The sequence below is a fragment of the Schistocerca gregaria genome, chromosome 1, assembly GCF_023897955.1.
Source record: "Schistocerca gregaria isolate iqSchGreg1 chromosome 1, iqSchGreg1.2, whole genome shotgun sequence".
Lineage (NCBI taxonomy): Eukaryota > Metazoa > Arthropoda > Insecta > Orthoptera > Acrididae > Schistocerca > Schistocerca gregaria.
The window spans coordinates 679,021,351-679,035,493 of record NC_064920.1 but is presented as its reverse complement, the minus strand read 5'-3'; the positions used below and the strand labels follow the sequence as shown (position 1 = coordinate 679,035,493).

The following is a 14,143-nucleotide window of genomic DNA, read 5'->3' as shown; positions in this document are numbered from 1 at the left end:
TTTCTTATCGCCATCAAAATCTCGAAATAACTATGGTCGTGAGAATTTCTGCAGTTACAACTATATACATCTGTTACTTGCAAAGCAATACCAAGTTTGTCATTTTCAACTCACCGTCCTGCTGTTCTTGCCAAACACATGGTCGCTCTCTGAAAATAAGGAAAAAAATCTTTTAGAAAATTAAGCGTTTACCTATGGTAATGACGTAATCTACGGAACTTAGAAATTCATTATAATATAAACAATAAGTTCAAAACACCGTCAACATTGTGGCTGGGGAAAATTCGAACAAATGGTTCGTTTAAATGAAATGGATTTTGCGCTGGACACAAAAATTAAGTGGCGCTGCCTACTAAAGAAATTAGTTGTTACTTATGTTGAAGTTGTATTTATCACATGACGTCTGAAAGATTATTTAGTGCATGTAAAAAGGGAAAAATCTTTAGTCTGGCTGTAAGAATTCTCAAATTTTTAAGAATTTAATTTTTCGATGAAAATGCCATCCATATAACAGACATAAATAGTTACTTTTTACTGTCTAACTTCTATAAACTATACTAAAATCACTACTACTGACTTAACAGGACTGCAAGGATACATTGTCCGAAACTTTAGCCAGTTACATAAAACTGGACCAAGAATACACTGACGTGACAAAGTCGTGGGATACCTCCTACTATCGTGTCGGACCACTTTTTACCTGGAGTAGTGCAGAAACTCGATGTGGCATGGACTCAACAATTTCTTGGAAGTCCCCTGCAGAAATATTGAGTCATGATGCCTCTATAGCAGTCCATAATTGCGAAAGTGTTGCCGATGCAAGATATTGTGCACGAACTGACCTTTACTGTTATGTCCTGTTAATGTTCGGTTAGTGTTCGGCTAGTTTCATGTTCGGCGATCTGGTTGGCCAAATCATTCGCTCGAATTCTCCAGAATGTTCTTAAAACCAGTTGCGAACAGCTGTGGCTCGGTGACTCGATTAAAATTCCAGCGTTGTTTCGGAACAAATGGTTCAAATGGCTCTGAGCACTATGGGACTCAACATCTGATGCCATCAGTCCTCTAGAACTTAGAACTACTTAAACCTAACTAACCTAAGGACATCACACACATCCATGTCCGAGGCAAAATTCGAACCTGCGACCGTAGCGGTCGCGCGGTTCCAGACTGAAGCGCCTAGAACCGCTCGGCCACAACGGCCGGCGAATCGGAACATAAAGTCCATGAATGGCTGCAAATGGTCTCCAAGAAGCTTAACATTACAACAATTTCCAGTCAATGATCAGCTCTGTTGGACCAGAGGACCCACTGCATTCCATATAAATACTGCCCACACCACTATCGGGTCACCACCAGCTTGCAAAATGCCTTGTTGACAAATTGGGTCCGTGGCTTCGTGGCAACTGTGCCGTACTCGAATTCTACCATCAGCTCTTAACAACTGAAATAGGGACTGCTCTCACCAGGCTACGGTTTTCCAGCAGTCTATGGTCCAACCGATACGGTCACGAGCCCAGGAGAGGCGCTACAGGCAATGTAGGTCTTTCAGCAAAAACTCGCGTCTGTCGTCTGCTGCAATTAACGGTCCATTAACAATAAATTTCACAGCACTGCCCAAACGAATACTTTCGTCATACGTCTCACATTATTTTCTGTAGTTATTTCGCGCAGTGTCGATTTTCTGTTAGCTCTGACAACTCTGCGCCAACGCCGCTGCTCTCGGTCGTTAAGTGAAAACCGTGGACCCCTTAGAGGTAATGCCTGAAATTTGGTGTTCTCGGCAAGCTCTTGACGCTGTGGATCTCTGAGTGTTGAATTCCCTAACCATTTCCGAAATGTTATGTCCCATAGGTATAGCTGCAAGTGCCATTCCGCGTACAATGTCCGTCAATTCCAGCCGTGCAGCCACAATCACGTCAGAAAACTTTCCACATGAATCACCCGAGTAAAAATGACAGCTCCTTCAACGCGCTGGCCTTCTATACCTTGTGTACGCGATACCACAGCCTTCTGTGTATGTGCATATTGCTATCCCTCACTTTTTTCACCTCACTTCACAACAGCGTAGCATTTATGTTCAAGCGTGCTGTTCTCGCAACGTTTACGTATTTTTCTCCACGCGCTGTACGACGCAAGCCTTTACCAAGATTCTCCATCGTGACAAAATTCTAGGAAAATTTCATGGCTTAATGTATATGGCAAGAATAACTTGGATGAAACAAGCTTTATTACACTAAGTAAATACAGCAACGTACATAAAATACAGCACGGTTACAAAACATAAAACACGTACACAAATCTTCAATATTTTAAATTTATTATTATTATTATTTAGTTGTATGTGTGCATTTACACCCTGCACGGACGTCAGGTACAATTCTGAGAATAAATTCGTCAATTTTGAAGCTTTCACAATAAGAATCCAATTACCCGCCTCAGAACAACAGCAGAATGCGTACAGAAAATATGGCTTGTAATGCTACGACGGGGTACACAGCGAGCGCCAAATAACGCCTCTCTATGTATTCTCTGATCCTAAAGGCTACTCAGGAGCATAACTTGTACGTTATAGCTAACGAGTTCGAAAACGATAGGATTAACAGAATATAACACTACAGCAAAAATTCGACAAATCCGCAGTCGAATAAGAGAATCAGCACGTAAGAGAGCCACTTCAAAGGGTCAAGATCAGCAAGCGACTGCCCCTTCAGAACAACAGGATCGACTCTTAAGTGCTGGAAACGTGCAGATGCCAAGTTTATACACGGGAACTCTAAAAGTGGTGTATTGCGCCATGTTAGAGCACTGATACTCGCCAATGATAAAGAGTAAATGTGACTTAGCTAATTGGTACATATTAATCGGAACACATACACAATGACAGCACACAGCACGATATAGTATCACCTTTTTTAGTTTAATTTGACAGTTCAATGTGTCTAAGTTACACCACTAATAGTGATAGTTAAGTATTTTGGCAGTGCGCCAGTGGTTCACGAACGATTATATGTGTGTTATATCGTAAATGTAATATGCACTCTGTGCACTGATTTTTCTTTGGTGCAGAGTAATATGAAGCATCTTCGTATGGAGTCGTGAGGTTTTGGCTTTGTATTTATTGAGTATGGAAAAGTAGTGGAGAACAGTATCAACGCGTGATAAAAAGTCAGTTGAAATACATGCTAATTCAGTGGAAAGGAATTGTCAAGACGAAGGAGTCAAAGTCGTTATCTTGAGATGACTAGCGAAACCAAAATCAAATTATATTGGCTTCTTATTTTATTAATTAGAAATCAAGGTTTCTGGTACGGCAGTACAGACTTAACAGGAGTGTCTTGCTGCGGACCACCCCGCTACACAGTCAACTTTATTTCACGCCTCCGCTACAAGAGCTTCCATCTTCGCTATTCGGGCCAGTGTAACACACAGCGACATTCTTCCAACAGTCGACCAACCCTTGTGCTTACGAGCTGCTACCTACTTGGACCTTCTGTTTAGACTTGTGAACCAAATCATAAATTACATTTCAAAACTTAACTTCAACATATCATCTGACTGACAATCACAGTTTAAAAAAAAGTAAAGAAACCGTAAGAGAGAATTCATCAATCAGTCACGTCGCACAGCTACTGAACTACCTGGGGCTAAACAATATATGAAAATGTGGAGTGGAACAATCACTTCAGCTCACTTCTGGGTCAAGCAAATGACTTACTATAGTTTATTTGGTCGAACCCTAAAAAACTGCAGTTCGCCTACGGTAGAAATTGTTCACAAAACCCTTTTACGGCCCATAATAAAATACTGTTTCAGCCAGTGAGACGAATATACCCAAAACGAGCTTGATATTGATTATCACAAAAAATTAGGTATTAAGTGGGAAAATTTCCATGGAAACCGATATTTTCTTGTGGAATCTAACCGCTGTTTTCTGGAGATGGTAAATATTGTCGAGATGTGTTTTTCTAGTTTCCTTTCCGTAATAACTGACACTGACTTTAGAGGGCCGCTAGAGCTTTTAACCGTTTCTCTTGGGCTGGTTCCAGGCAGTGCTCACGTATTCGAGAGAAATGAAATCCAAACCTTTGTACTTTGTTCCTAAACCAGTCAGAGTGATTATTGAGTTGGTTCCTCGTATGGGTCACTCCTTAGCCCCAATTCTTCTGCCACCAAGTTACACAACAATCTTTAATCGCTATTATGTATTTAATAACTGTCTCTCATTTTCTTCCTCTCTCATTTCATTGCATAAGAGGAAGCGAGCTATTCATTAGTTCGTTGAACACGACCCTGTTTATATCTGAATAATGTTAAAAGTTGTTTTATGGAGGCGCCGCTGTATGGCTGTGCAAATAAAACGATAACTTTTCTGAATTTTTTTACCTTTAGTCATCGAAATTAAAAACACTGACCCACGTCTGCCTGTAACAGTTTTGAACAGTTACTCCGTAGCACATGCAAGGACACACGGTATTGGTGTGCAGTAAGAATGACCTTCGGGAGCAATGGTCAGCACACTGGACTCGCATTCAGGAGGACAGTGGTTCAAATCCGCCTCTGGCCATTCAGATTTAGGTTTTCCATTATTTCCCTAATCTCTCTAGGCATATGCCGGAATGGTTCCTTTGAAAGGGCACAGTCTACTTCCTTCCCCACGAGTAACAAAAACATCCGACATTGCGCTCATTTTCTCACGATCATGTTATGAAAGAGATGTTAAACACTGTTATTCCTTCCTTTTTACTGAACTGTGGACACTACCGCACCTTCTACCCATTAGGTGCTTTTTCATCTGTTTTGGAATGTGTGATACACCCATCAGTTCCGTATTAACCATTAGTAACTTACCTTTAGTGCAACATGTGAAGCACATTGTTCATCTCAAAGATAGACGACGAGCTCCTAGGAAAATCGTATCTGCCTGTGGCACTGATGATTCAAAGCGCCGTAGGTTGGATCTGTGAGAACGACTAACAAAAAGGAAAAACGCTGATTTTATACAACAGTATTCGAATCACTGCAAGAATGATTTGTTGTCTGGAGCGTCGTAAAGGGTTAGCGAACGTTGTGGCCACGCAAGGCTGGCGTCGAAGGACACATGATGTCAACTGTTTGGCGATGGCGATTACTGTCCAACCCATTAGATATAAGACGTTTGGCGATGGTGATCACGGCACAGTGTAAATGCGTAAACTCGCAGCCGGACCGTCGTGCCAAATGAGCAACAGTATTGTAGAACTTACGGCGGTCGTAGCATAAACTGCACTGCTTGGCCACTGAGACATTGTCGGACAGGAATAATCACAGGCAATGATGGACGAAATGAAACACAGTACATACGTAATAGAGGTGGAGTGGTATATTTATAAGGAAAATTGGTACAGATTTCACCACATGGGAAAGCAGAATAACAGATATAAATAACGTTTATGTTTGACACAAGTCAAACTCCTAACAGAAAGGTCGATATCGGACTCTCAATAATGAATATGCCCTCCTAGGACACTAATGCACCTCTTATTCATGCTGGCTACCAAACTTTTGAGAAGTCCTTTGTAAATATTGTCCCACTCCTCTCACAAGGCTGTTTTCAGTTATACGCTGTTCGGGGAGGACGTGTTCGTTGATAAACACGTCTGCGAAGAGCATCCCAGGCATGTGGTACAGGGTTTAACTGTGGGCAGTACGCAGGCCATTCCACACGCTCAATATCTTCATTTTCGTGTCCGACACCTCAGCGGTCCTGTGTGGGCGGACATTGCCATCCTTAAAAAGTAAGTCGAGACCTGTTGCACCTCGAAGCAGACGGACTGATCCAGAATAATCTCCCTGCAATACTGCTATGCGTCGCGGTAAATCGCGCAATGATATGCAGCGGTGTTCGGCCATTGTGCGTAATGCCTGCCCATACCATAGCGCCTAGGCCATACCGCTGATGTTCATGAGCTTTCCGTGATGTGTAACATTTCCCCTCAATCTCCACACTAAAGCCGTCGGCACAGGGACCGTGCATCCGAACGCTGAGCGTTGAGAGTGCAAAGTTTCTGACGTCATAGCGTGGAATAGCACGTTCGGGAGTCTTTCCGAACGTGCAAAGCAATATCTAGCATGTCAGATATTCTGAGCATGCGTCTGAGCGTTGACAAATGAGATGGCACAACGCCACACGCACGCCGTCTCGCTTCAGTACAGAGGCGCCATATTGCCATCCAGTTCAAGCCTATACGTATATATGTCGTTTCTGTACACCAGCAAATTGAGAATCACTGGAAAACCCGTTGTTAACTGTGTGATCCGTTCCAATAAAATAATCAGAAACATCATATTCGTGGCAAAAGAATTATTGTAACTTGCGCATTATGAGAGTATACTATTTGATGGCAGCGACACACTGAGGATCCACCCGAAACGCATTGTTCTTGGTACAATTTGTTATAATTAAATTTCAATTAGTAACATATCTACGATTAAGTTTTTCAGTATGTAGCAACACGTTACAATTGAATGCAAGTTGTGTGTTGTTGGTTTAGCATGCCGGCACGGTAGCTCGCATGTTCGGTCAGAGGGTTAACTGCCCTATGTAATAATAAAAACTGAGTTAACAGATCAACGACGAATTGAAACGGGTGTCCTGCGACGCCCGCTCCGAGCACATACAACTAACGGAAACGAACGAAATCAGATAAAAAAAAAAGCGTAGTGAGTAACGTCCCTGGACCATAACAACTTGCCTGTTAGGGCGGTGGTTCATGTCTTGACACTTACAATTTTTTTCCCCTAACATCCGTGTTTTTATAAAGTTCCGATACTTTATTATTAGTTTAATATAAGTACATACTATAATTTTTGATGTTACGTAAATATAAGTTCACGCATGCCGCCTAGCGGGAATGTCAAAAACTAAGTGTTAAGCAGGAATATATATACGGAATACAGTGTTTCAGCAAACCCTTCTGTAAGCTATTGACATTTTTCACAATTAACAGTACTTTTGTATAGCAAATTTATAAATTCCCTGTGCCTCACATCAGGTGACAGCAGAGTGAAATACTACCTCTCGAAACGACTATTTCCAAGCCTGGCTGCAGGACAGGGCGGTATACAACCTTCAACCTGCTGAAGCTACTGTCTATTATCACAACATAAGCGCCCTGGACATAAAATAAGTCATCCATAACAGACACCAAGAGTGCAGAATAAGAAGTTAGGAGTGTGGTCCGGTAGCATGTCCGATGGTGTCAGTAAGACAGTGTCAGGATTAATAAAATGCAAAACAGCTTCTCCGGGTGTTGACCGGCGGCGCGAGTAGCTGGCAGTTTCTGACTCGCCCACATCAGCAGGCGTCGACGGTACTTGGCGTGCTCAGGGACGGCACACTCGGTGCAGGCGGTGTCGTGCGGGATGCCGAGCCAGCCACCTGCAGGAGTTGTTCGTCCAGGTTAACAGCCAGGCGACCCGTTCGATCCAAGGCGTTCTTGGGGTCGTCATGATTGCCGCCCTGGCGGCAGTCCACATCTCCGCACGGTATGAAAGTAGAGCCGCGCAGAAGTATGTTCTGACGCCGCATCAAGAGACGATCAACACACCCGCTCTCACGTACAGCAACAGAAAGGAGAAGGTGCCGCAATGGCAGCGACGGCATCAGTGCATCAGGTTGGCTGGGTGGCCTGTTGTAGACCAACAATAGATGGCTCGTCACGGAACAGCTTTGACGTGTGTTCTTTATAACTTACAAGAATGTCTTATCGACTGAATACTCATGAATGGTTAATGACGACTGAGCGAATGAGCTTCTGAGGTGCAAGTATTATCTCGTGCCTATCGCGTTACCCACCCGTGGTGAGGAGCGAATATGGCCCCAGTTTCTACACTTGTCAGCGCTCTATACCAGACCGCGTTGTCCCAGCTGTTGGTTTCAGATCTTCAGCTGGGCACTTTCTGCAACGTCTCTGTGTTGTGGATGCGCTGCTGTCAGAATGACGTTATAGTGTGCTCATCCTGTGGCGGAGGCATTCCGGGCTCTCTGCTCAAGTGCTGTGAGGCAACGCCCCAATGGTGTGCCTCGCTATTTGCGGCACTGGATTTATTTCCCAGTTTACATTCCGATTGAGTCACTACCTTCGAGTCTATCTTTGCAGGGCTCCGTGCTTGTCGCGCAAACAACTTAAAAAAAATTGTTCGCCCACAATTTCATACTATGGCGCAACGCCACGTAACAGAGCCTCTATCCTTCGTAATGGTCTCGATTCGGTAAGGGAGACAGTCCAAAAGTTTGTTAAGAAATGTCGCAATCAGCAAAAGCCACTTATTGATGTCAGAGCCCGTGCAGCAAACAAATCTTCGCGATATTGATCACTACGTCTAATTTGGTGTTATACATAGACTAGACAAGAGCTCTGATGGAAAACCAGTACTAAGCAACGATGGAAAAGCTGAAAGGTTGAAGTACTATGTAAAGCATCAATGCAAGGGAGACGACGTAGATGTAGATAAGGTGGGAGGTACGATATTGACAGAACAACTTGACAACCGCATCAGATAAAATACTGTTGTCCGCAAGAAAGCACGGCGTCATAGTTCAAACTGGCCAGGTGAAAAACACCATAGAGTGTGCGACATTCCATCAAAACTACTGATAGCCAGGGAGAGCCAGCCACGACAAAACTATTGGATCTGGCGTGCAACATATGAGACAAGCGAAATACCCTCAGAACTAAAATTGAATGTAATATTTGCAATTCCAAAGAGAGCAGATCCTGAGGGGTGTAAATATACAGAAATGTTATGCTTGCAAAATACTAACGAATTCTTTACAGAAGAATGGAAAACCTGGTAGAAGCCGATCTCTGATGATGGCAGATGTAGAAAGGATACAGAATGTAGACTGTCAATGGCCAGAAAACTGTTTCTGAAAAAGAGAAATCTGTTAACATCGAATATGGATTTAAGGCTTAGGAAGTCTTGTCTGAAGTGTAGCCATATATGGAAGTGAAACGTGGGCGATAAACGGTTTAAACAAGAACAGAATAGAGGCTTTCGAAATGTGGTACTACAGAAGAATGCTGAATATTAAATGGGTACATCGCGTAACTAATAAGGAGGCATTGAATGAAACAGGGGAGATAAAGTTATGGCATAAATGAATAGAAGAGGTGATCGGTTGAAAGGACGCATACCGAGACATCAAGGAAAAGAAGCATGGGGGTTACAAACCGTAGAAGGAGACAGCAAGCAGATTCAAAAGGGTATAGGTTACAGTAGTTATTCTGATGGTTCAAATGGCTCTGAGCACTATGGGACTTAACTTCTGGGGTCATCAGTCCCCTAGAACTTACAACTACTTAAACCTAACTAACCTAAGGACATCACACACATCCATGCCCGAGGCAGGACTCAAACCTGCGACCGTAGCGGTCGCGCGGTTCCAGACTGAAGTGCCTAGAACCACTTGGCCACAGCGGCCGGCAGTTATTCAGAGATGAAGAGGATAGCACAGGAAGGAGTAACACAGAGAGTTGCAACAAACCAGTCTTCAGACTGAAGACCGCAGTAACTAAAGAGGCAGACATTTTATATCGTCTTAGGATGGAATATTTAGCTGTCAGTCGAAGTGGGATACGCTGTCTCTGTGTACGTCAAACCAGAGACGAATGCTGCACACCTGTGAACGCAGTTGTGCACTATCTTGTAAGACGTGAGTGTCCACAGCATACTTATTACGGAGATGTTGACGAAAAGACGAAACTCAGTCACCGAGGAATACGAAATACACATGCTGTTATGTGTTCACGACGTCCTCAATGAGTGGGCTTAATTCAAGGTGTAAAAAACACCGACAGAACTTTACATAAACATCTGTAACCTGAAAGGCACACACTACACACGGCAGGCTGATCGCCTGATTGGGTTGTCAATGTACTCAGTGTCTTAAATAATTCGTCGTCCCACACTACAGGCCTCCAGTCGTCTCCTGTCTATTTTCTGGGTCGTTTGCTCCATTTTAGACGTGCAGCTTAATGTGGTGCTGTTAGCAGTGGCCTCCCGCGTGTTACCCGATTCCTAACGTCTATCGAATGCAGTTTCCTAAGCAATGTCGCTCGAAACTAGTTGAGTCCGGACTTTCCGTCTCTGACAGCAAACATTCCTGTGGGTTTGAAACTGATTGTCACCTGCAAAGCTGTCAGTTAGGATCTTTTTACGACCACTAACACTGAACCATGTTACAGAGCTGCGAGTGGTACACTGCTCCACGCAGACACGCTGGACAGTAGATACTGACATTTTAAAGATCGGACAACTTTATTGATGGCATGTTGTTGCTGTTGTTGTTGTTGTTGTTGTTGTTGTTGTTGTGGTCTTAAGTCCTGAGACTGGTTTGATGCAGCTCTCCATGCTACTCTATCCTGTGCAAGCTTCTTCATCTCCCAGTACTTACTGCAACCTACGTTCTTCTGAATCTGCTTAGTGTATTCATCTCTTGGTCTCCCTCTATGATTTTTATCCTCCACTCTGCCCTCGAATGCTAAATTTGTGATCCCTTGATGTCTCAGAGCATGTCCTACCAACCGCTCCCTTCTTCTTGTCAAGTTGTGCCACAAACTCCTCTTCTCCCCAAATCCATTCAATACCTCCTCATTAGTTATGTGGTCTACCCATGTAATCTTCAGCATTCTTCTGTAGCAATACATTTCGAAAGCTTCTATTCTCCTCTTGTTCAAACTATTTATCGCCCATATTACACTTCCATACATGGCTACACTCCATACAAATACTTTCAGAAACGACTTCCTGACACTTAAATCTATGCTCGATTTTAACAAATTTCTCTCTTCAGAAACGCTTTCCTGGCCATTGCCAGTCTACATTTTATATCCTCTCTACTTCGACCATTATCAGTTATTTTGCTCCCCAAATAGCAAAACTCCTCTACTACTTTAAGTGTCTCATTTCCTAATGTAATTCCCTCAGCATCATCCGACTTAATTCGACTACATTCCATTATCCTCGTTTTGCTTTTGTTGATGTTCATCTTATACCCTCCTATCAAAGACACTATCCATTCCGTTCAACTGCTCTTCCAAGTCCTTTGCCGTCTCTGACAGAACTACAATGTCATCGGCAAACTTAAAAGTTTTTATTTCTTCTCCATGGATTTAATACCTCGAATTTTTCTTTTGTTTCCTTTACTGCTTGCTCAATATACAGATTGAACAACATCGGGGAGAGGCTACAACCCTGTCTTACTCCCTTCCCAACCACTGATTCCCTTTCATGTCCCTCGACTCTTATAACTGCCATCTGCTTTTTGTACAAATTGTAAATAGCTTTCGCTCCCTGTATTTTACCCCTGCCACCTTTAGAATTTGAAAGAGAGTATTCCAGTCATCATTGTCAAAAGCTTTCTCTAAGTCTACAAATGCTAGAAACGTAGGTTTGCCTTTCCTTAATCTTTCTTCTAAGACAAGTCATAAGGTTAGTATTGCCTCACGTGTTTCAATATTTCTACGGAATCCAAACTGATCTTCCCCGAGATCAGCTTCTACCAGTTTTTCCATTCGTCTGTAAAGAATTCGCCTTAGTGTTTTACAGCTGTGACTTACTAAAGTGATAGTTCGGAAATTTTCACTTCTGTCAACACCTGCTTTCTTTGGGATTGGAATTATTATACTCTTCTTGAAGTCGGGGGCATTTCGCCTGTCTCATACATTTTGCTCACCAGATGGTAGAGTTTTGTCAGGACTGGCTCTCCCAAGGTTGTCAGTAGTTCTAATGGAATGTTGTCTACTCCGGGGGCCTTGTTTCGACTCAGGTCTTTCAGTGCTCTGTCAAACTCTTCACGCAGTATTGTATCTCCTATTTCGTCATCTACATCCTCTTCCATTTCCATAATATTGTCTTCAAGTACATCGCCTTGTATAGGCCCTCTATATACTCCTTCCACCTTTCTGCTTTCCCTTCTTTGCTTAGAACTGGGTTTCCATCTGAGCTCTTGATGTTCATACAAGTGGTTCTCTTATCTCCAAAGGTCTCTAATTTTCCTGTAGGCAGTATCTATCTTACCCCTAGTGAGATAAGCATCTACGTCCCCACATTTGTGTTCTAGCCATTCGTGCTTAGCCATTTTGCACTTCCTGTCGATCTCATTTTCGAGACGTTTGTATTCCTTTTTGCCTGCTTCATTTACTGCATTTTTATATTTTCTCCTTTCATCAATTAAATTCAATATTTCTTCTGTTACCCAAGGATTTCTACTAGCCCTGGCCTTTTTACCTACTTGATCCTCTGCTGCCTTCATTACTTCATTCCTGAGAGCTATCCATTCTTCTTCTACTGTATTTCTTTCCCCCATTTGTGACAATTGCTCCCTTATGCTCTAACTGAAACTCTGTACAACCTCTGGTTTAGTCAGTTTATCCAGGTCCCATCTCCTTAAATTCCCACCTTTTTGCAGTTTCTTCAGTTTTAATTAACGGCATGGTCTCGTCAATTCCTTCCATCATTCTGTCACGTCACCACGTCAGCCCATGTTACTGTCGTTATTTATGCTATCGGTAGAGGATGTCGCGACCGCCTGAAACCACGTCTACACCGTCTACACAGCTCCACAGCTTTTTTCAATAGGCTGACATAACCTATTTATTCCGATAAGTTTAGTGTCGACCTAAAACTTCTAGACTCGTTAAGAAATATACCTTCATTCACGGGGCAACTGTTTTTATTTCCCACCCGTGTATTCCGATGTGCCTATGACTGATATTTGTAGCACCCGATGGCACGTGGACAGCGATAGAATTGCGAGAGCGAGACGAGGAAGCTCGTACCGCGGGCTTGCGCTGCTGGAATGGAGCAGGGCGGCGCGCCAGGTAGACCGGCGCATGCGCATGCGCAGCAGGCGGGTCGCGGGCGGCGGCGGCCGCGCGCACAGCTCGGGTCAAGCAGGCAGCTCGCCGGACCGCACCAGAGCGGGGCTGGGCGCCGCGGAGGGGCGGGCTTATCGATCCCCTGGCTGCGCGCCATGTTGCGCCCCACTCGCACCTGCTGCCCGACAGCTCGCACCTGCGCTCCAGTGGAAGCACCGTGCTAATCCGGATCAGCCACCGATTCACCGGCAAAAATACTGGCACGCGCAGCAGAATGTGTTAAGAACGGTCCACTACCCAGCGTCACGTGCGAATACTTTTCCACTGCAGCACGTACTGCGCGAGGATACAACGGCAAATACAAAAAAGGAGCGAAAGAAGGGTAGGGTTCAACGTACAGTCGACGACGAGGTCAATATGATGGAGTTGAAGCTCAGATTGACGCAGGATGGGGAAGGAAATCGAACGCTTCCTTTTCATCCCGGTATTTGTCTTAAGTGAATTAGGAAAACTACAGAAAATCGCTCGGAATGTGAACATAGAATGGGGATACAAGGACTATTGGGCAATTAGTAAGAACTGTCTGGCCGCTAAGCCGAGTAGCGAGCCGTTACTCGCGACTCATCTTGTTAAAAATATTCCCATTAGGTGAAATCTACATTACCTATACATTACGTGTGTTCCACATCCATCGGACGTTACCTCGTAACGATCGCTTTCTTTACGAGCGATCAGTCTCTTATTAGGTTCTCCTAGAAACCGGGGCAGGTGAAACTTCTAAAACCAGAGTGAGGATATTTAAAGGGCCGCCAAATCTAAAGATGATTTATTTTAAACAGTTATACTACTGTCTGTTACTTTAAAACAAACTGTGTTTATAGCACAATTGAAAGTGTTTAGTCCAGGTTTCATTCGAAAATTGTTGATTTGTTGTATGAAATAGAAGGATACTGTAATAAATATAAAGAAATGAATAGATATTTGTCATCATCAGCTAGAAAGTGCAATTTCCTCAACAAAAGGCAAAAAGAAAAAAATCACATATCGCTCCTACACTTCAGCGAACCTATATAAAACAAGTTACTATTATTCATGAACAACTTTATACTGAGTACAAAATAACAACAATAAATAATATATGTCTTTATGTTTGTATGTGTAAATTGTACTAACATCAAAAGTAATTTCTTGGGTTACATAAACCCGCAGAAGTTACGCCATCAAATAACTTTTATTAATTATAAAATGCAATTTATATTGTGTAACGATATAAAAATACA

At 43.2% G+C, this 14,143-nt stretch overlaps 1 protein-coding gene across 1 annotated transcript in view; it reads right to left on the bottom strand.

Annotated features, from left to right (window-relative positions):
* The window catches only part of LOC126363182 (uncharacterized), a 1,127,484-nt gene that overhangs the window by 599,862 nt on the left and 513,479 nt on the right, over nt 1–14,143 (bottom strand). The window contains exon 5 of the mRNA XM_050007943.1: nt 115–149. Within this exon, the coding sequence (XP_049863900.1) occupies nt 115–140 (26 nt within the window). The 5' untranslated portion in view covers nt 141–149. The remainder of the gene's footprint in view (nt 1–114; nt 150–14,143) is intronic.